The following is a 22990-nucleotide window of genomic DNA, read 5'->3' on the forward strand; positions in this document are numbered from 1 at the left end:
TTTTAAGTCAGCTTTTTCACTCTCCTCTTTCAGTTTCATCAAGAGGCTCTTTAGTTCCTCTTTACTTTCTGTCATTAGAGTGGGGTCACCTGCATATATGAGGTTATTGATATTTCTCCTGGCAATCTCGATTCCAGCTTATGAGTCATTCAGCCTGGCATTTCATATGATGTACTCTGCATACAAGTTAAATAAGCAGGGTGGCATACTCCTTTTCCAACTCTGAACAAGTCCATTGTTCCATGTCCAGTTCTAACTGTTGCTTCTTGACCTGTGTACAGATTTCTCAGGAGGCAGGTAAGGTGGTCTGGTATTCCCATCTCTTCAAGAATTTTCCATAGTTTCTTGTGATCCACACAAAGGCTTTAGTGTAACCAAAGAAGCAGACTTTTAAAAAATTCCTTTTTCTATGATCCAACCGATGTTGGCAATTTGATCTCTGGTTCCTCTTCCTTTTCTACATCCAGCTTGAACATCTGGAAGTTCTTGGTTCACATATTGTTGAAGACTAGCTTGAAGGATTTTGAGCAATACCTTGCTAGCATGTGAAATGAATGCAATTGTATGGTGGTTTGAACATTCTTTGGCACTGCCCTTCTTTGGGATTGGAATGAAAACTGATCTTTTCCAGACCTGTGGCTGGAGTTTTCCAAAATGGCTGGCACATTGAGTGCAGCACTTTAACAATATTATCTTTTAGGATTTGAAATACCTCACTAGCTTTGTTGGTAGTAATGTTTTCTAAGGCCCACTTGACTTCTCACTCCAGGATGTCTGGCTTTAGTGAGTGACAGCACCATCAGTCCCAGTCACAGAGGGCCAACAACCTGATGTAAAACTGAAGACCTATATAATAAAGCCCCCACCCATTCAACACTATAAATGGAACTTAAACAAACAAACAAATAAAAAATCATTTGTTTTACCATATCAGAATTGGGAGTAGAGGAACTAAAGAAAATTAGAGATAGAGAGTCAATTCTTAAAAGTGGGATTTCATAGAATGTCTTCTCTATTATGTATATTTGTACAAGTGGTTTTTTCCTTAAGTAAATTCAGAGACTGTAAGACACAGTATGTTGAAACAGATTAATAACACTTTAATGCTTCGGCTTTTATCACTGAATCACTCTGAAAATAGGACACTACCTAGATGACCAGTACTTTTAGCTGCCATCACATAGACACATGGTGGGCTGATCCTTAAGTTACTCATCTTTTGGATAAATAGCTGAATGGGATGAATATAATCACACTATACTCTGACAACTCAAGTTCCTCCTTCATTTTTGGTATAAGAACAGGAGACCAAAACAGCTTTGGGGAATTGATGATTCACTTTTTAAAGATAATAGCCCTTCTAAGATACTAAATATCACTTAGACTACCCATTTCAAGGGCACTGAAAGGGTCCTCTGAAGTCTTTGATTTTATTTAAGTGAAGCATAAATGAATATTGCAATGCACAGGACACATCAGTAACAGAAAAGCACTATCCACAAGTAAGATTGATTCTTTCAAGTAGTTTAGACCACTTACCAGGAGGAAAAAAATAGCTTTTTCAATTAGTATTATTAATAATTAATATTTGAAGGCCTATAAAGTAAACTTGAATGTGGCTAGCTGTTTGAATTTTAATATATTTTAAAACTGTATTTCAAGGCTAGGAAATGTATCTTATTTAGTTGTGGTGACAGACTGGCATATATTTCTTAAGAGTTCTTTAGTTAATCCACCATAGAAATTACAAAAGAGGGGACATACGCTAACCAATGGCACTTATTTTGACTTTGAATAGCAAGGCACTTGTAAAATATTTCTTTAAAATTGTATTTCGCTTAAGTGAACATTAAAATTAGTTTTTAATTTGAGTATAAGTTAAGGTCAGAAGGAGGCAGTTCATGGATGGTTTGGGTATCAAGGAGAAGCAGGTCAGAGATTTATGCTGATAAAGAGTTGATGTTAAAGTGATAGTTCTAAAGGTATTATGCTACAATCAACTTTAAGGAAACCTAATATGACCATGCAGCAAAATTTAAAACCTAATTTAATTTGCTTCTAGTAATCCCAAAGTAGATTGCCATTCTTTTTCATATGCTGTATCATGACTAGGAAATATAATCTGAGGAAATCTGAGGAAAATAGAATCACCTATAGGGATAGCTCAGAATATATACCTCCTCAGAAAGGAGCTCCAAATGTATTTGTAGATCAGTCTTAATGGAATAATTTACTTCACTATTTTATTTCAAGGTTTCTCAAATTTTTGGCATCAGGAACCTTCATACTCTTTATAATTACTGAGTACATCAAAGAGCTTTTGTTTATGTGGAAAATAAGTATTTATATTTATATTAGAAATTAAAACTGAGAAATTTAAAAATATTAATTCAATCAGACATACCAATAATAAGCCCATTGCACATTAATATAAATAACACATATTTGTGAAAAATAAAAAAATAAAAATAATTATATTTTCCAAAAGAATAAAAAAAGTGAAGTGGCTTTTTTTTTTTAATTTCAAGTGGTATCTTTTTGTATTTTTACAAATCTCTGATAGAAGACAATTGGATTCTGCATTTACCCTGCTTCTCCAGTTATTCTGTTATGTCTGTTTTGGTTGAGTATTAAAGAAAATCGAGTCTCACACACATACGCAGTTGAAAATAAAAAAGAAGCATTTAATAGCCTTTTCAGGTAATTGTGGATATTATTCTTCGATATTACACCAAAACTTGACAAGCAGTAGTTTCTTAGAGGTTAGTTGTGGGATCTTAAAGTATATCAATGAATGAAATTTTCCTGCTCTACTATGGTAAAATTCATTGTTGTGTCTTGCACTTTGAATCAATCTTTTACCCATTCAAGACAATGTCATCCACTGGTCATTTGGAAAATGTCAGCTCATTTGAATTATGCAGACTTCCCCAGTGTTGACACATTTTGTCAACAGTGAAAAAGGCCAGTAACATCTTAGTACCAGTATGAAAATAGCTTTGACCTCTTGGAACGTGAAAAAAGATCCTGGGGATTCACAGGGGATGGCAGACCGTATTTAAGACAATCCCTGTTCAGAATCACTTTAGGGACTTGGAGAATCTAAATGACTAGGTGGTGTGTAGGAAAACGTGTATATACGTTGATATTGTTCTCACACAGTTTTGATGTTTACCCTTGCTTCATGCAGAACTCAGGAGTGCACACTAAAGAAACTGTACATGAAAGTTGTCTTGTAAAGGAAAAAATTTGTTTGATCAGTACTTAGCCAGATATAGTAATGTGCTTTACAAATTCTTATCTTTCTGCACAGTTTTATTGATGTGTGAATATCACATGATGCAAACAAACCTGATGCATGTGAGCAGAAGATTATGCATTTGAGCCTAAAATGCAAGTCTCAAATTTGGCCTTTGCATTAAAAAAAAGAAGAAAAAACAAAAAGAAAAAGGTCTTAACCATCTTTCTTGGACAGCCAACTCCTCATAAGTGTTCTCTCTATGGCTACTGACTCCTCTCTTAAGGGCATATTAGCACTGTAAAACACTCACTCTTATTACTGTGGATTCAAAGTAATATTTAATTATTTATCTTGAATTTGGTAATAAAAATTATAACCTACTTGAGCATTAAAAAGGTTGTTAGTAAGTGTTGATTTAATGGTTAGAATGTTAAAAGTTTTTTTTCCTTCAAGGAAAAAACAATTTGCAATTCTCTTTTTGATTTTCAGGGCCATGCTTTATGACCCAAAGATTATACAGAAGTAGGAAAAGGAACAAATGCCCCTTTGTCAGGTGTATTTTGAAGCTCATGGTAAAGCCTCCAGCTGACCAGCAGTTCCTCCCTAACTGTTGAGGGCGTGGCGATGCACTACTTGTTCAAAGGCTCAAAGTTACTCAAAAGAAAGGCAAGTAGGTCCAGGGGTGAAGCAGCAAGACACAGGTTAAGAAACGGCAGGAGAGTCTCCAGCATCAACAAAGCTGACCCCAAGCAAAGGCTGTACGCCAGCCTTAGCTGTTTCCTTCATGCCCTGCTTCTAGGTGCATGATTCCAAAGACAGGGAAAGCGCATCTCCCTATACAGGGCCATGTATACAGGGTAACATATCTTCCTTGGGTAAATACGATTTTATATTATTTAATAAAATTTTTACATTACAAAAGTGCAGGTTTTGGAAGATAGTGCAAAGTTCCTATTAATCATCAGAGAAAAAAGAAATGGTCATGGTGGCAGATTTATTCTGTGACGTAATACATCTAGTGTTTATTCTGTGCTGCTGGAGGATTCCAGTAGAAGAGTTTGGGGAGCACAATATATTTACACTCTTTTTGAAGAAAAGTTTTAAAATGGGCAAGCAGGCAGCTGGTCTGTGCAGCAAAGCTCTAGCGGTGGTTTGTCTGCCACCTTCTACCAGGACTCCACTGTTGACCGCTTGTGACACTAATACTACTGGTATACCACTTCTTGTACTTTGAGATCTTGCGGTGGTTTCAGTAACAGGTCAATTCTTTGGCTAGAAAATAAACTTCTACAAACCACAAATTAAGTGAGAAACGCCCAGTTTAAAGGAATGTAGTATTAGTCACAAGCATCTTTAAAATTACTTTCAGCAGTTTGAAAACGCCCTAGACACACAAGATTACTTGGAATGCAAAATAAAAATGTACTTTAACAATTAATTTTGGTTTGTAATAAATCAGAGAAATGAGGGTTTAAAATTTAATTCTGATTTTCTATTAAAATGTCAAGCCCCTCAGACTAAAAATGATGTTGGTATTTACACCCTACTTCAGTGACCCATTAGGGTCAAAACAGATGATCCGTCCTAGAGAGGACTGGGCAGCCCATTTAAGGAAATCCAGAGCACCTTAGAGTTCTGCTTGAGCCCCGGGGCACCGATCTTTTAATGCTTTATTTTACTAAAACAATAACCTATGAAAACGAACAGACTTTTGAGAGTCACACTCTAAGTGGGCTGTAAGATGAAGAGCTAAAGAACACTGCAGACAGCGGGGGGAGCAACGGGCCTGGGTTATTTCCCTAGGGCATAATTAGGAGTTCAGCAGATGAAGTCCGTGCAGTAAATGGCGTAGCAGTAACTGCATTTTCACTCCACCCAATCACTTTCTTGCCTGCTCTGCTGCCCTTGCCTTCATTGCCCTCTTAATTCATTACCAGCTAAAAGTGACAACAACGTTGCTTCTTAAAGCATTTTCGGCCATTAACAGTCTATGCAGCCTTGTTTAAAAATTCATGGTTTGGGGGTTTCGCCACACAGAGAAAACGACTCTGGCCCCTGCAAGCAGCCTCCGAGCCCCAACCTCCCCTCCGCGGAGCTCTATTCGGGTGTGAGGGCCCCATCTGCGGGGAGCGCGGCTCAGAGGCGGGTCTCACGGCCCAAGGCCAAGCAGCCAAGAAACCACAGCGCAGCCCTGGGCGAGTCTCGGCTTATCCGTGGCGCAGATCTCCCGTGGAGCTGAAGCTCGAGGCCGCCGCTCAGCGAGCCCACACCGGCTGCAGAGGCCGCAGCGGGCGGCCCCGGGCAGTGCCCAAGGAGGCCCGCATTCCCCGCCCGCCCGAGAGCGGCCCAACGGCCGCCCAGTCAGCCTCGCTCCGCCCCGCCTCAAAAGGCGGGGGCCGGGCCGGGGCGGGACCGCCCGGACCGGAGGAGGGCCCGGCGGGGCCGCGGCGCCGGGCACTCAGGCCCCGCCCCCAGCCCCGAGGGAGATAGAGGAGAGGGGAGGGGAGAGGAGGAGCGACGCACTCGGGCCGCGCCTCACGCTCTCCGCCACCCTCAGTCCCGCGTGCGCGCGCGCGCTCGCCCAAGTCCCGCGGAGTTTAACACAATGCCGACGCCTACGCCGTGCGCAACGCCCCGGCCGGCGCAACAGCTCGGCTCCGGGGGCGGGGAGGTGGCCAGACAGGGCGAGGGGAAGAGCGCGCGCGAGAGCGGGAGACAGCGCGAGACCCGAGGAGGCCGGAAGCGCGCGTGCGCGCCCCCGCCCGCGAGCGGGGAGGCGGAGCCGCAGCAGTAGCGGCAGCAGCTGTAGGAGCCGCTGCAGCTGGGAGAAGCGCCAGAGAGGCCGGGCCTGCTCCGGTCCGACCGGATCCCTCCCCTCCCCCTCCCTCCCCGCTCCCCTCCCCCAAACCCACTTCCGCAGCTCGCGGCCTTGCCGCTGAAGAAGCAGCGGCAGCGGCGGCAGCAGGAGGCGGCGGCGAGGCGTCGGAAGGATTACGCACCTGACGGGCCCGCCTCTCTGGGCTCCAGCGCGGGACGCTCACCGGCCGCCGCCGTTCGGGACGCGCTTCGCGGTGGCGGTGGGAAGGGAGGGACCGGCGACGGGGAACGGAACGCGAATCGCCCCCCTCCCCTTCCTCCCTCCCTCCCTCCTCCGCTCCGCCGCCCGCCCTCTCGGCTTCCGTCCCCTCCCCCTCCCGCAAAGCCCCGGATGGAGCCGCCGCCGACTCGCCGCCGCCTGGCTCCGGGGGATGGTTTTGTCAGGCGGCCAGAGCCCCGGCGCCAGGCGCCGCCGCCCCCGCTCCCCGCGGGGTGCCCCCTCGCCCTCGCTTCCCAGAACCGGGTCCCCGTGTGGCCCGGGCCCTCCGCCTGCCTTCACCCGAAGCCCCGGGACTGGGGGCTGGGGGTCATTCGTCTTCTTTGTTGCCACCGCCGCTGCCGGAACCGTTTGCGCGCTCCGGTGGCCCCCGCCCTCCGCCTTCCCGGAGCCTGGGCTGTGGGGGCGGCACGTGGGCACCGGCCCCGGGAGGCGGCGGCGGTGCGCGCTTACCTGTCGCCGGTGCTGCTGCGGCGGGGAGGGAGGGCGGTGTGGAGGAGGCACCGCTGGGCAGCCTTGGCCGTGCTCCCCGCCGCCGCCGCCGCCTCTGCCTCTCGCTGCTGCTGCTGCTGCCGCCGCGGTCGGTGTCTCCGGCGCGGCGGCGGCGGGGCTTTTCCTGTCCGGTTACGTTAAGGTCACATGACCGAGAGAGCGGAGCGACTAGTGCAAAGAGGCTGAGAGCGGCTCCCGCCGGGGGGGAGAGGCGGCGAGAGAGCTGTGGCGGCAAGAGCCCCCTCCGCCCCCCCCCCCCCCCACCAGCCGCCTCCCCTCCCCCCGCCCGCCTCCGCCTCCTGCTGCTCTGCCGCCGCCGCCGCCGCCGCCGCCTGCAGCACTAAGTACGCTGCCGCTCCCACCCAGGCTCCGCGCTACGCTCCAGCCAAACTTCTGCAAACCATGTGCAGCCGAGGCGAGGAAACTTCTCTCCACCTATTGGGGCTGGAGGCTTGAGTCACAAGCCCCATGTTTACATAAAGCGTTAGGTAGGAAGCTCCTGGAGATGCTCCGGGAAGGCTCGGAGAACTCATGCTAGGATCCTGCTGCAAGCGGCCTGCTTGACATCTCTCTGCCCGCACCTTTGTCCCTCTGCTGCCCGAATTAGCATACGTTTCAAAGCTTAAGTCTTGCAACGGACTTGAGAATGAATCAAGGAGCTCATTGTGGAATTATTAATACTCTTTTTTTTTTTAAAGATCGCCAGTGGTAGTCAGGAAGTCAAGCTGGAATAGAAATGCTTGTTTGTGGTGTGTCTGGAGATAGAACTGCTTCCTTACTGACCGGTTGAGTGTGAGACGTTTCTGTTAGGATTTAACTTGATGCTTGTGGCAGCAGTTGGGTTTTAGCTGGTGAAGCTTTGGTCCAGAAAAATAGAAGTCTGCAGAAAAATCGAGGTCTGCAAAGCATGTTTGTTACTTAGGAACTATTTAGATTCTTAACTTTTGGTCTCTGAGATACTGTTAGAGTGGATTCTAGAATTGGCCATTCTGTCAAATTTATTAGAGGTCCTGAAATCTTTTTAACAGGGAGTTCCTGAAACATGGCAACTAGACAGGCATGGAATTTAATATTGTTTGATGGTGATTTTTAACATTTTAAGATTTGCGTCATTGCCATTTTGCTAGAATTTTATTTGTATCTGTAGAAGTATGATGTTGTCCTTTGAGGAATGCATTTAATGAATTCTTTTACATGTCTAGGAGTTTGAAGACTTAAGACTATGGCTTAATCTGTTTGGAAATGGAGGCGGCAGTTCCCTAGGCTTCTTTTTGGTTTTAAAGCATGCTTTCCTGATTATAAGCTCCTTGATTTGATGTGGAGCCCATTTTGGTTTATTTTATGTAGCGAGACCTACACAGCACCCTGTTCACAAAACACTTCAGGCAGGCTTACTATCTTAATGCAGAATTGATTTAACATACAGAAATGTCCGTGCTGAGTGTCATTTGGTAACTGGGTTGTACCTGGTGCTACTGATGACTAATTTCTTCTTTCTTGAAGACGATACATAGCTGGATAACTTCAGTGGTCCAAAAGTGAGTAATAGATTTAGTACATACCTGCCTTGACCTTTCTCATTCTTTGATCAGCTAGATAAATGACTCGGTGAGTGGCTAAATGTCTGCCTTGCAAAACTGAATTCTGACCCTGGTGTAAGTATTTATGGTGCACTATCACTTAAACATCAAAAGTTGGCCGTTAGACTGGCATGTGGGGTTCCTGGGATAGGCTCTGCAGTTGAAATCTGTTTCATCTCATTTGGAAACTAAAGTGATTTTGATCTTGGTTTCTTAATACTCTAAGACTGAACTTTCAAATTTATGGTCTGATGAGTGCTCACAGGGAGAGTGAACTGATTTAAGAAAAAGGAAAAACTGGACAAAATTAATGCTAAAGTTTCAGATGAAGCCATTGGGCAGAAACTTGCCAATGTGTCTCAGGTATTTGACCTTCAGTCAGAGTAATAAAGCTTATTCTCAAGATCAACAGATAGTTTCCCAGTATTACTCTATATGGTTGTATAGAAATAAATTCAGGGCTTACTCTGAATCTTTTTCCTAGAGAAGGTGCTGTCAGGAGCATCCTAGTCTTGTCTTTCAAAGATGCTGCTCTTGACTTAGAAGTGGACTGCTTTGTTGCTAGTTCTTTGAAGGCATAATCATAGGTACTTGGATTTTGCCAAATATGCCAATTATTTTTTAGTCATCATCATCAAGTGTTAGCATTAAAAGGAAAATATACAGATTATATTTGTTTTCTGCAACTGGTTGAAGCAGAAACATTTAGATGGACTCAAATGCAAAGGTGGGGGAGCAAACAGTTCTTGCAGAGAAGGGTTAGTGTAGTGTATGTCAGGATTAGGTCTGGGAAGCTGTCAGTCTGGTTGTGGGAGAGCCACAAATGCCCTGAGTTAAATAAGTCATCTGTTTACTTTGTGTACTGAATTTTGCATTTTGAAAATAAATTTGGCTAATTAGGGTTTCAAAAATAATTTCACACTTTACCTCAAAGAAAATCACAGTGCAAGAAAATAATCTGAATGGATTCATCAGAAGTTATGCATAAATATTCTGCATATTCTTGTGTTGCTAAAAGTTTTGGTATATGTTATACTGAGGTGCAACCAGAGAAATAATACACTTGATTGTGTTCTGAAGAGAATAGTTCCAGTGAGACAGTGGGCAGAGAGCAATTTAATAGTACTGTATTTCACTTTTTTTTTTTTCAGGGGGTGGGGCAAAAATTTGTGTGCACTCAAGTTGAAGATAGATTTTCCTTTAACACTGAGGATGAAAGTAATATTAAGAGGAAGTAGTACATGTGGATAGATCCCAAAGCTTTTTTATTGCACACTTTTTTGAAGGATGTCCTATGGGTAATCTCTTAAATTAGAAAAACAATATACTTTTTTACGTGCTAGATTTATAAGGCTAGGGTAGATACCACACCTTCTGTGTTTACAGGCTTAACATATCAGTCAGAAAAGATGTATTTTGAGTGTCTCCTATTTTATTTTTGTTAAAACGTTTATAGAAAATGCTTATTTTATAGTTGGTTGTTATTGAGACTATATTTCTTCAAGGATTCCCTATACTTTAGGAATTTTTTTGTTGTTGTTTAAAATCTATTATTGTAGGCACGTGGGTTTCAAACTTTTTCGGTTGTCGGTCTAAGAAATACATTTTGTTAAGTGCTACCTGGTATACACATAATGGGTTTCCCAGGTGGCTCAATGGTAAAGAATCTGCCTGCCAATGCAGGAGACCACTGGTCAATCCCTGGGTTGGTAAGATCCACTGGAGAAGGAAATGGCAACCCACCCCATGGACCGAGGAGCCTGGCACACCACAGTCCATAGGGTTGCAAAGAGTTGGGCATGACTTAGCGACTAAATAACAACAATACACATATTTGTAAAGAAACAGTTTTTAGGAAATAGTACTTGTTATTTTGAGTATATATTCTCCTGCTTTTTCTTTTAGATTTTTTTGTAAAAAATAGCAGATTATGGTGCTTTAAATTGATTTCATAAATCACAAATGGATCAGGGTGCACAGTTTGAAAAACACTAATATTTTAGTTTTTAGTATTAGTTTCTGTTACAGATTACCCCAAATCTTAGTGGTTTAAAATAGTAAATATTTGTTTATCTCCGAATTGTTGTGTGTCAGGAATCTGAGAGTAGAGTAGTTTAGGTAGTTCTGGGTCAGGGTCTTTGATGAGGTGTGTTTGGTTTTTTTTTAATGTCAGGGTGTTAACTGAGGATCTGCTTCTGAGGTGGCTCACACTCGAGCCGGTTAGTGCTTGGTAGTTCTCAGTTCTGTGTTGGGCTGCTTGAGTGTCCTGTCGACAGGGTGGTGGTTGGCTTCCCCCGGAGCCAGGGACCCAAGCAAGAGTAAGGAGGAAACCACATCAACCCTGCCACAGGCTGTTAGTTAAAATCAGGTCACTTGGTCCAGCCCACAGCCAAAGGGAAGAGTATCACAGAATTTATGACATTTTAATAATTACCACATTTCTGTATTTCTCCTGTTTATGGATGGATCAGGATGAACCCGAGTTCCTGCTGAAGTCGGTCTGTAAGTAACAAAGGCAGGGTTTTCTCTGAGGGCATCTAGTCTCGCTCCTTCCTCGCTCTTAAAATTTGAGGAAAGAGTCTCAAGCAATTAGTCAACTCCATTCAATCTAGGAAAACTAAACAGATTTTCTCTTACTTTTGTCATGAGAAAACAATAATCTGTGTTGATAGAGGTGAGAAAATTGGCTGCCTTTAAAAAAAAAAATCTTGCCTAAAGAGTTTATAGTGTAGAACTTGTGTTCTCTAGTTTTCCAGCTTGAACCCTTATATGCGATTGTGGTTATATTTTCAATTTATTTGGCCTCTGAATAATGCTTGATGTCTTTATGGATTTGCAGGCTCCTCATACCAGTACCCCCATCCCAGCTGATTTTAGAGGAAACAGAAAATTTACTAAATGAATTTGAACTACTTTACTGTTATCTCTTGTATTACTGACTGTGAGACTGTGCTTGGTAACTTCCAGTTAGCACATTTCCAGGACCTAAAAGACAACATTAAAACTAAAGGATAATCAGGGTGTGCATGTAAAGAAGACTGTATTGTGTTTTTCTGCTGTGACGTTTTCATGGAAACTTTTGACCTAGAGTGCTTTGTTCTAAGACTGGTTTTGGCTTACTGGTATAGGAGTTGGGTGAGGACCTGACGTTGCTAGTGTGAGTGAAGCCAGGAGAAATTACCAAGGCCTGCATTGAATTTTTTTTTTTAATCCATTAGGCTTTTCTAATACATGGGGATATAGTAAATCATCTTAACACTTTTGCTCTTACAGAATTGGATAGTGGCTTTTTTCTTCTTAGACCGCTTTCCAGTTTATAACCAGGGCATCTGACCCTTCAATTCTGCCCTAAAGCACTGATTGTGCATACCCCTGTAATTACTCTTCTTGGTGTCTGTTTACCTATGTGTCGTATCCCCCGTCACACTGTAGGATTCTTACAGGGACTTCCTTTCATACATACTGCTGGTGCTCAAGTACCTACAGAACTGACTTTGTAGTTGAAGCGACCCACAGTGATAATTTCTCCCACCAGAACTGAATGAAAAATGTAGAAAGCTTTTGGATATAGGTGGCACATACGGCTGGTGTATATGTCAATCGCCGGCTCTGTTCTTGAGATACCCACAGTTCAGTGGGGAGAATACAATCATATACTTAATACACAAGGTGCAGGGTGCTCTGCTGGCGCGGTGAAGCTGGTGTTGAAACTGAATCTTAAAGGGTGAGTGGATGTTTCAAAGAGAAGATAGGGTTTTATGAGGTGTACAGGGTTGTGCATTCTTCAGTATACATCTGCCTGAATTGTTTTATGGTTGGCAAGTTGGCATCATATTTTGATAAGTTGCTTCTTACCAAGAGCATGCCTGCTCTTGGTAAATTACTTCTCTAGAACTTTGCTGTCCGTTTCAATAGCTCCTAGCTAAATGTGGCCGTGTAGGTTAAGGTCACCATACCACGTGCGCTTCAGTAGTCACATGGGGACAGAGGCTGCCATATTGGACCACACAGATATTACTGAACACTTGTCACAGAAAGTTCCGTTGGACAGTGCTGCTACAGAGTCATGTTTTGTTCATCTGCACGTTTATAGGAGAAACCTTAATAGCTGCCTGACATTGGGAGAGACAGTGATAGGTGTTTACGAATAGACAGAAGGGAGTATACGTTACTGTGGTTAAGAATATTTAGACTTTGGAGTCAGATCTGGGTTGGAATCATACTCTGTCCCTTACGCTGCCTGGCCTTTGATGTCTTATGCATTTAATGTCTGAGCTTCAGTTTGTTCTGTTAAAATAGGGATGATAATACAGGGTTGTGTGAGTGTAAAAATACGTGTGTAAGGGGACTTCACACAATGCCTTAGTAAGTGATAGGACCGTTAATAAGTTTTAAAATAATCACTGATTTGAAAAAAATGAGTTATCTTACAGTAAAGGTAACCCCCCCCCCCTTTGGTGTACAGGTCTGTGAAGTTTGTCTACATTTGTGTAAACCCACTCAGGATACAGGGCAGTTCTCTCTCTTTAGAAACCCCCCCAGTCAGTCCTTTTACATGCTAACCTCCATTCTCACTCCTCCCTGGCAGCACTGATTTCTCCTTCATCACTTCTAGTATGTTATATAAATGGAATCATGTAGTCTTTTGAGACTGATTTCAGCCAGCTGTGTGAGTCATAAAAAGTTGTAACATATTAATAGTACAACTGATTTTTAAAGATGTTGGTTTTGAAATGTTTCTTTTAAAAAAACAAAAAAATGCAAGTCTGAATTTTTGCTTATAGAATTGTTGTGTGACTGGAGTTTTTATGTTTGAAAGTGAAGTAAATGATGAAATTTATAGGGAAAAACTGCTCCCCCAGTTGGTGACAACTGTATGTGTATCATCTTGTTTATGAAGCTGGTTGGTTAGGGGAAGTTTTTTTTAAAGATCGGTAGAGTTGTAGCACAGTCCTAATTTGAGAAAAAGTGGCTGTTAAAACATCATTAATTTACAAAATGTGGTGTGAAGGTAGGTAACAGCTGGCTGCTTTGCCCAGGCCTTCCCCAGCTTAAGGCTGAAAGCCTGGCTGCCTCCCAGAATCCCCCAGGGCCAGGGAACACAGGATCTCAAAGGGCCACATGAAGAAAATTTGGGGTTTACAGCTCAGATTTCATTAGTGAGGCATCAGGTATTTGATAACGTGTTACACCCCACCGCAGGTATGTGGGGTCTTCTTGGCTTCCCCACTGGGGGTCAGACCTGTGCGGGAGGACCACCAGGGAGTCCCAGGTCTGAACTTTTCTGTTAGTGGTGTTTTAAAAAACTGATGACAAGCAGATTTGCAAGTCTCATGTATAGAAGCTAAATTAAAAGTCAAATTTTATACTTAACCCACAGTCTTGTGTTTGGAGTTTTTCAGTTCACATAGTGAGGTCTAAATCTGAAGTAAAATTTGAAGTTCTTCAGTTGACGTAGCTATTGTGTTCCCCTTTCTTAGCTTTTCGTACCATCTCTTCTATAGATGTCTTCATAGGTCAAGCAGATTGCTTAGTTGTTACCTGCTGCCTTCATGGAAATGGAAGTAGGGCCCTTAATGTTTTATCACTGGATATGGGAGTCCAGAGTTGCATGTCATAACTTTGGAATAAGTACTGGGTGAATTTGTGCAAGAATGACTAGCTTTGTAAGCTGTACAGGCTTGCACCCATGCTTTCCAGCCTGTTGTTATAAGGGGATGTTGAAACATTTTGTTTTTAAGGAATGTTTAAATCTGTTTTAAGGAAATGTTTCAAATTGTGCAAAAGGAGTAAAAATGTGGCCTTTGAAAAGTTCTGTTAAGCCTGGGGAGGAAAGCTCTGCTGAGGAAAGAGTTTGGAATAGTGACCTTATCTGTTCCTTAAAAAATGGCAATTCAGAAGCAATGGAGGGAGCCAAAAAGTAAAAACAGATTTGGATTGGAAGTATTCATAAAACCTCCCTCTATTTCTCATCTTTAACCACCTTCTCCTAGCACACCTCTCTCTCACACACACACACTTGATAAAGGCAGGAGATTGCATGAGAAAATGGGTTGGATTGGAGAATCAAGTCTTCTGAGACTCGGTTACTTAAAATCTATCTATAAACCTGAGTAGAAATTAATAACTAGGCTCTAACTTAGTGGCTCTGAGTTGAGTGAGCCTAAGGATTTCTTCCTTGGAGTTGTAAAAAAAAAAAAAAAAAATTTCCCAGCAGCAACCTGGTTCTGATTGCGGAACACAGGAATCACTCATCGTGAAAGCCTGAGGACCCTATTTGGGAAAACTGCTCTTAAGGGGTAGACAACCATTAAAAATAAATTTATTAAAAATAAATATGAATTTAAAATAAAATTAAAATGAATATGGTTGATATTTGTAAAAAATTTAGAAATGAATATGGTTGATTTTTGTTAAAAATTTAGAAATAATACCACCTGGTATATGTAAGATGTGTAGAGTTTAAAAGGTCTTTTTGGGCTTGCATTGAAGAGACAGTCTATTTTAGACAGTGGAGACACTGCTTTGTATTTAAATGAAGCACTTTATGTGGATGCAGCATGCACTTCAAGCTTCGCACATGTTCCTTAACCGGGGTTCCGAGGGGGATGCTGGGGCTCTGAGTCAGTCTTCATTTAATCTCAGGATCTTATGTGGGTTTTTACCCAGATGTACTAACAGTTAACTCTCATAGCTTGAGGTTGGTTAACTCCGTTAACCCTCACAGCAGCCCTGTGAGGTAGCGCTACTGTTACACCCATTTTACAAGTGAGAGAGGCCCAGACAGGCTCTGTGACTCGCCCAGCATGATGCTGCTGCTAGGTGGTGTGGCCTGAGGACTCAGACCCAGGTGAGTCTTAACCACTGAGCTTCTGTGACAGAAATTTGGTGCCATTTTTGAGGAGTGCTTCCGGAGCCACTGATGAATATTATCAATATTTTTTTAGGCTCTCAATATTCTAGTATAATCTCATGGACATTTTGTTCTGAGAGAAGCTGTGATCTTCAAAAACTATTTTGCTTGTATTAAACCTAAAATAATTTAAAAACTTTCCTAATAACTTAGGTTGAAGCTTTTATCATAAATTTAAATACTTGAAAAGATATAATTTCTGACATGAATATTGATATTTAAAAAATACTATTATAAGTCATATAATAAAAATATAGATTATAACACATCAATCTTTAATGTTTCAGTGGAATTTAATACCATAATGATGTCCATCATGATCCATTTAAACAGAAGTAAGTGATTAAATGTTCCTTTTTCTTGAAAGACTGTATTTGTGTTATATTTCCCCCACAAAACGTTATCCTAATAAATTTTTATGTTTGAAGGTTTTGTTATCTCGTTTTTTGTAACTGTGTATAAACTGAAGTGTTAAATTTTAATTTGCCATGGCCATAATGCAATAAATGTTTGTGCTCTCTTTGTTAACTAAAATTTTATTACACAGTTGACCCAAATTGTACACATGGATGCTTAAGGGAAAGTTTTTATTGAAAGTGTCCTCTTAATGGGGGATGGAGGGATGGATAACATGGTTTCCATTAAAGAAAGTTCTGTTGACCAGTATTTCAAATTGTCCTTGTTTGGTTTTTTTTTTTTTTTTTTCCAGTGTAATCACGGTTTATGTGTAAAAAAATGACATAGGGCAATCATAAACAGTTTCTACATTCTCTCTTTGCCTCCCAGTTGTCTGTCTGTCTCTATGGTTACATTGAAATGGAAATGAATCTCTTATAAGACTTAACATTTGAAACAAACCATTTTAGTATTTTGCATTTCGATTGAAACAATAAAGAGTATAGAGATAACCCAATCAATGTTTTTTCAAAAACACCTTGTTTGCACTGATGCTGTGAAACCTGGACCTTGTGGTATATCAGTCCCTAAATTAGTGTTATTTTCTCCCCTTCAATATTGCTGTAAACAGTGGCACCGTGTAGCATGTTTGACTTATTAAATGTTTCGTATACAACCTACAAACTACCATCATTTACTTGTGTTTCCTCATTGTATATAAGCTTGTCTTCCTATCCAGATTTTTTGTGTGAATGTGTGTTCTACCAATTAACTACTTTTGCAGTTTTAATCCTGTATTATTTCTTCTACTTTGTTAAAAGGGGAATAAATAAAAAAGCTGGAATCCAAAAAAAAAAAACAAAACACCTTGTTTGGCTTTCTAAAGAATTTTTAAATGCAGGTTGATGATGGTGGTTTAATCACTAAGTCCTGTCCAGACTCCTGCAACACCATGGACTGTAGCCCATCAGGCTCCTCTGTCCATGGCATTTCCCAGGCAAGAATACTGGAGTGGGTTGCCATCTCCTTATTTAGGGGATCTTTCCTGACCCAGGATCAAACCCACGTCTCCGGCATCACAGGCGGATTCTTTACTGCTGAGCCACTAGGGAAGTCCTTAAATGCAGGTTAAATATACATAAAGATTTTAAAATATAGTGGATCAAACTAAAATGAAGAGGGGTGAGATGCTTTCTGTACACTGTGAGATGGGAAAATGGAGAGCAGGCTCAATAAACTGCTTAGAGGTATATGTACTTGTGTGTGGAACTTGATCTAGAAAGCAGTTCTTGAACTGTCTATGCCCATGTTGCTTGGAAAGTCCTTGGGTACCCCTGGCATAGGCACTTAGTGGTACTCAAGACTGATACCTGCAGTGCCCTGAGACATACCAGGATAGGCAACTCTACACTATTCCAGCAAATACATTACTCATCAGTGAGGGTCAGATACATGTGTATTCTCTTGCATACTGTGTAGCAGTTGGCAGTAAAGTGACAGTGTCCCAATTTAGAATAGTAATACTCTGGATATGTATATAACATGAAAAAAAACATTAAATTCATGTGATGGAGAGGGTAGTAGGGCAGGCGGGAATATGCATAAACATAAGCTGAAGATAAAAAGGACTTTATCAGTTCAAGATAGCATATAAATATTAAAATCTTTGTACCTGGTATTTTAAATTCCCCTAAAGAGTGAGAAAAAGTTCCTCTGTGGGAAGGATATTTTGACTAACTTGGTAGTGAAAGGATGGAAAGTATGGATTAATAAAAGGAAAGTGCCAGTGAGCAGACTCATTATGCCACATAAAAACAGGATGGAAAGTTAATTTCTGCCATTAAAGCCTATCTTCTGTATTTCCGAACTGGAGTTTTTGTTATGTTTTCTTAGGGCCAAGATTGGGACTCCTTGGGGTAGGTTAGGAGCAATGCCCAAATTTACCAAGATTATCCAAAGCTCTTTAAAATACATAAAATGAAAATCCTTTCAAATTATCAGTGTTATAGACCCAGATGCTGGGTTCTTCATAGTTTTTATTCAAGCAGCAATACTAGAAACTGAGATCATTGTAACAATTCCTTGATTTAAAAAAAAAAAATAACCTATTAAAAGATATCTCAGCAGGTGAATACTTAATGTTTGATTGTAGAACTCGAGTATCTCTTGCAACGATACTTTTCCTTTGGTCATCACTTAATCAGAAAAAATACTCGTCCCAGTTCAAACAGTACCTTACAAATAAAAAGAAGTATTACGACAAATCACTGGTTGGTACAGACTTAAGATGACTTTTCTGATTGTGATTAATGAAAAATGCTCCTGGAATAAGAACAACTCTGTCTCCCCCACTGGGCAAGCTGCACCTCTGAGGCACAAGCACCTGCTGTGGGCTGTAGGTTACACATTTACAGTGAGAACTCTTACGTGCCATCTCAGAATGAGGGCATTTCCTGGCGATCCAGTGGTTACAATTTGGTACTTTCACTGCCGTGGCCCGTTTTCAGTCCCTGGGCAGGGAACTAAGGTCCCACAGGCCACGCAGCACAGCCAGATAAAATGTGGAACTTTTCCAAAAATAATACTTTAATGCATTTTTAAAATATTACCACAGTCACTTGCAACTTGCCTCATCTGCAAACAGACTTAAGTATTTAGGACAAAGTCATGTTCTTTCCTGTTATCTTCTGTCAAGTTGCTTTCAAGAAAGTTTTAACTTACCTCTATGGTAATAAGGATGACTATCATCCATTCCAGGCGGAGTGCCCTCTTCTCCGTCAGGTGATTCCGCATCAGATCTGTTAGCTCCATGCAGTGCTGAAGCTTTTCATTCATGACCTGCAACAGTAAAAATCTCAGCAAGTACCCTGTGTATTTAAACGAACTCACTGAAGATAACAGTTGCCTGCTTCAAATTTCCGAGTTTCAAATAGGTATGCGGTGAGAAATCATCCCTTCAATTCTGGCTCCTCAGCTCTCTCCAAAGGCAACCTGCCAGTGCTACCTGTCTCCTTTCTGTGAATCCACCGGGACAAAAAATTTTGTAATGCACAGATGTGACTGCAAAAAATAGTTGGCATACCAAAGCTCCTCTTATATTTGGAAGATTTTTGATGGAAGATCTAAAAGTTTTTGAGTCCTAGTTTTTCATCACTGCCCTTGGTAAATTTTAAGCAGTTAATAAAAGAAAACTTGAAATAGGATTCTTTTAGTATGGCCTGAAGATGGCAAAAACAATGATTACCATCTACAATATGAAAACTAAGTCCCACTGTCAAAAATTCCCGAACGCAAAACTTGACCTGCTACACATCACCGCTAGATGGCACTGCTCTTAACGCTTAACTGCAGACGCTCTAGGTTCTGCCTTCTGATATCCTACAGGCTGGTTGAGGGTCATAGAAAACAGACTCTTGGATTAAAGCCTTCAATGTGACCGATGACAAGGTATACTTCCTTAATCTATCTCACTTTCCTTTGGAAATTACAGAGCCTGGAAGACAAATTTTAAAAAATAGTTTTTGGATTCCACTTGATAATTTCTGAGGTACGTATGCCGAGAGTGCAGGTATGGTCGGTGGAAATTCGAGACAAATCACAGATCCATGTCTGGGTTGACTGAAATGTGCTAGTGCACCATATTTACCACGATTTTGCAAAGAACATTAAACCGTGAGAGCGAACCCCAGAGTAGGAAATGGCAACCCACTCCAGTATTCTTGCCTGCAAAATTCCATGGAAAGAAGCCTGGTGAGCTACAGTCCATGGGGTCACAAAGAAGAGGACGCGACAGCACTGACAGGGAACACCTGGAGCCACACTGGTAACACGCTTGCCCACTCCTCCAGACTCCCTGGGCACCCCGCAGTTGCCACTTTGTATAAATGTTTAGAACGGTGCCGCCTCCTTCCTCTTCCTATTGTTACTGGCGGCCTGATCTTGGTCTATAAATATGCTCAGCCTTAAGCTTGCTTCTCTTTTCAAAATGCTGACCCAACCCTCTTCTATTTTCCTTCAACTCTGACTAAAGACATTTTCTTCCTCCACTTCCTCAGCACCCAATTTAGCCCTTAGAAGTTGTAGATATTACCTCAACTCCCCTGAAACTTTCACATGTCTCATGAGTAACTTCAACACCCTTTCTTGGTTAGATTACAAGACCTCAATTAACTCAAGTGTTTGACAACACCTGGAAACATGCTTCCTTTTGGCTTTTCTCCTCTAGGGACCAAATTCTGCCTCCGACATCCTTCTTTTCTGAGACTTCTCGGACCTCCCCTTGAATGTGGATGACAGTTCCCAGAGTCCTGATCTTGTCCCTCCTGCCTTCCAGCTCTGCACTCTGCATGATCGTGCCCAGATGTCTCCTGGACTTGGGTCGTTTCCATCCCATCATCACTGCTTCTGTGATACACATTAGCCAACTGCATTCAAGTCAAAGACTTAGAAATTCTGTTTATTTCAGAAGGAAACTATCATTGCCAAAAAAACGGAAAATCTGCATGATGTGAAATGGTGTTGGCTGCACAAAGTTGGGCCTGATGCTTGGGAAGTGTGAGCTTACACATCAGAGGGCCAGTCAAGAGCCATGAAAGCCAAACTAGAGTGTTTCTCTTCAACATGGGACACAAGTGTTACTTGCTTCCATGCTTACATGTTATTTCAGGGTCCATATGTTACCTAAGTTCATCTCTTATACAAGTGTATGTATCCCACATTTTAAGAAAGACTGATTTAAGAAAAACTTTTTTGATAAGTCTCAAATATAAATGGTTAATCCCAATTTCTCCTCTGCCCGAATTTCTTGCTTTACTGTTATTTATTTCTTTGGATGTTAGAGACAAACATCTTTATTAAAGATATCACCAAAATTTTGGCAAACATTTCAAAACCTATTTGTAAACACAATGCTTCCCTTTTAAACTGCACTGCCCGAATTTCTGTCTATAAAACACCATCTTATTGGTTTCCTTCTTGGGTCTTAAATTTAGCATTTCTCAAACTACAGTTTTTTTGAAAGTAGCATTAACTGTTTTCATTTTGACCACACTAGGTCTTTGTGGCAGCGCTCAGACTTGTTTCAGTTTCAGCGTGCACATAGCCTTCTCTTGTTGCCAGAACACAGGCTCAACTCCACAGTTGCTGTACTGTGTGGGCTTACCTGCCCTGCAACATGTAGGATCTTAGCTCCCCGACCAGGAATCAAACCTGTGCCCCCTGCAGAGGAAGCTCAGTCTTAACCACTGGACCTCTAGGCAAGTCCTTTAGCTTCTAAAGAAAAATTAAAGTGGACTTCCGGGGACCACTGGTAATATGGGTAGAATGGTTTGTGCCCTCAAATTCATGCTGAAGCCCTAACCTCCAATGTGATGGTATCCAGAGATGAGGTCTTTGGGGGTGGTGATTAAGTTTCAGTTCAGTTCAGTCGCTCAGTCGTGTCCAACTTTCAGCGACCCCATGAATCGCAGCACGCCAGGCCTCCCTGTCCATCACCAACTCCCGGAGTTCACTCAAACTCACGTCCATTGAGTCGGTGATGCCATCCAGCCATCTCATCCTCTGTCGTCCCCTTCTCCTCTTGCCCCCAATCCCTCCCAGCATCAGAATCTTTTCCAATGAGTCAACTCTTCGCATGAGATGGCCAAAGTACTGGAGTTTCAGCTTTAGCATCATTCCTTCCAAAGAACACCCAGGACTGATCTCCTTTAGAATGGACTGGTTGGATCTCCTTGCAGTCCAAGGGACGTGATTAAGTTTAGATGGAGTTTAAATTAACATCCTTGTAAGAAGAGGCAGACACACTAGGATGTGCTCTCTCCTTGCCTCGAGAAACTACACTGGGAAGGTGGGAAGGGGGTTCTTACCAGGAACCAAACCTATATGACCTGGTGTGTGAACTGCTGCCCCCAAGAAAGTGTGTTAGTCGCTCAGTCATGTCCAACTCTGCAACCCCAATGACTGTACCCCTCCAGGCTCTTTTGTCCACGGGATTCTCCAGGCAAGAACACTGGAGTGGGTTGCTATTCCCTTCTCCAGGGGATCTTCCCGACCCAGGGATCGAACCTGGGTCTCCCTCATTGCAGGCAGATTATTTACTGTCTGAGCCACCAGGGAAGCCCCCAAGGAATGCGAACAAAGTACTGCAGAAGCAGAGAGGCAGGTGGTGCCAAATTTAAACATATTTTTATTTTTATTCTTCAGGACACTACCCGAATTATTTTCCACTTGTTTATAGCACTGATTAAGTGCAATGCATACATTCTCCTGGGTACTTGGTTAAGGATTCAGAAATCAGCATTATAGCTGCATAGAGCTCACATAAATTTTTTTTTCTTAAAAATACCACAGAATGGACATGTTCCAGGACTCTTCCAGTAGTGGGACTTAGGGGACCCTGCCCACCTGCTCCTGGACTGCAGAGCTGGCTTCCCTACAGTGGGCATGGAGGAAGCCTAGCCACTCAGAGGAGCACCGTCCCTGGTGAGCCCTGGTGCCCTCTTAGGATATCCACTCCGGCTGCTTGGTGAAGACGCAGAGGCACTTTCCCCAGGGTTCCCCTTCCTACTTGGCTCTGTGATCTTCTTCCAGCTAGCTGATTCATCACTTCACATCTACATTCATGATTGATTGATCCTGTGTTGACATTTCTCATCTTCAGCTGTGACTTTCATGTTGAATGTAGTGTTCATCCCAAGTTCCTAAAAGACATTCCTGTCTTTCTGCTTCTCCTCCTCTGAGCCCCACACGCAGGATGCTTCCTGCTCAAACCACCTTCATTGTTAGTGACTGTGATCCTAGGCTCTTTTCCTGTACTCCTGCCCACGAGGGACATGCAAAGGACACTGCAGGCATCAATATCAAAGGATGCCAAGATTTGAGAAAGGAAACAGAATGAAGGGCTGGGAGTAGGATGTCTGAGTTCACACTAGCCACGCAGCTGGTTTATCTTCGTTATTGCTCAGCAACTGTTACTGACCCAACTCAGCACTACAGGCTGCTTATCAGAAAAGGTCTACATTTGCTTGGTGGCAATAATCTGTACACTTCATCCCAACAGTCAGGGTTCCACCAAACATCTTCATTCCAAGAGGACAAGGGGAGACATCTAAGAGCTGTAACTCTTGAGCACTTTCAAATTCGTCCCCAGTAAGTACCACTGCTCAGCAAAGTTGATGCTTTTGTCATTAAAGACTTCTCAAAAGAGGCTTTATTTCCAAATTTTCCTTGAGGCATAATTTACATACAATAAAGTGCCCTTGTCTCCATTCTAAGCA

At 42.3% G+C, this 22990-nt stretch overlaps 2 protein-coding genes and 1 long non-coding RNA gene across 11 annotated transcripts in view; all 3 read right to left on the reverse strand.

Annotated features, from left to right (window-relative positions):
• The window catches only part of ZBTB2 (zinc finger and BTB domain containing 2), a 28756-nt gene extending 21778 nt beyond the window's left edge, over positions 1-6978 (reverse strand). The window contains exon 1 of one of the 3 annotated variants that reach the window (XM_027551851.1): positions 6789-6978. The gene's annotated coding sequence lies outside the window, so the exon portion shown is untranslated. Of the gene's footprint in view, positions 1-6240; positions 6324-6788 lie in introns of those variants that run through there. The other 2 variants (XM_027551849.1, XM_027551850.1) reach the window with 2 other exon arrangements.
• Positions 6979-12660: 5682 nt separating this feature from the next.
• Positions 12661-16631, reverse strand: LOC113898582. The gene is made up of 2 exons (XR_003512683.1): positions 16584-16631; positions 12661-16254 (listed from the first exon to the last, which is right to left on the reverse strand). It is a non-coding gene; the product is annotated as an uncharacterized LOC113898582 (long non-coding RNA).
• A 1079-nt stretch (positions 16632-17710) lies between these two features.
• The window catches only part of RMND1 (required for meiotic nuclear division 1 homolog), a 34530-nt gene continuing 29250 nt past the window's right edge, over positions 17711-22990 (reverse strand). For all 7 annotated transcript variants that reach the window (XM_027551852.1, XM_027551853.1, XM_027551858.1 and 4 more), the window contains 2 exons: positions 18438-18554; positions 17711-17950 (listed from right to left, as the gene is read on the reverse strand). In XM_027551852.1, coding sequence (XP_027407653.1) covers positions 17909-17950; positions 18438-18554 — 159 coding nt within the window. In that variant the 3' untranslated portion in view covers positions 17711-17908. The remainder of the gene's footprint in view (positions 17951-18437; positions 18555-22990) is intronic.

The sequence above is a fragment of the Bos indicus x Bos taurus genome, chromosome 9 (genome assembly GCF_003369695.1).
Source record: "Bos indicus x Bos taurus breed Angus x Brahman F1 hybrid chromosome 9, Bos_hybrid_MaternalHap_v2.0, whole genome shotgun sequence".
NCBI lineage: Eukaryota > Metazoa > Chordata > Mammalia > Artiodactyla > Bovidae > Bos > Bos indicus x Bos taurus.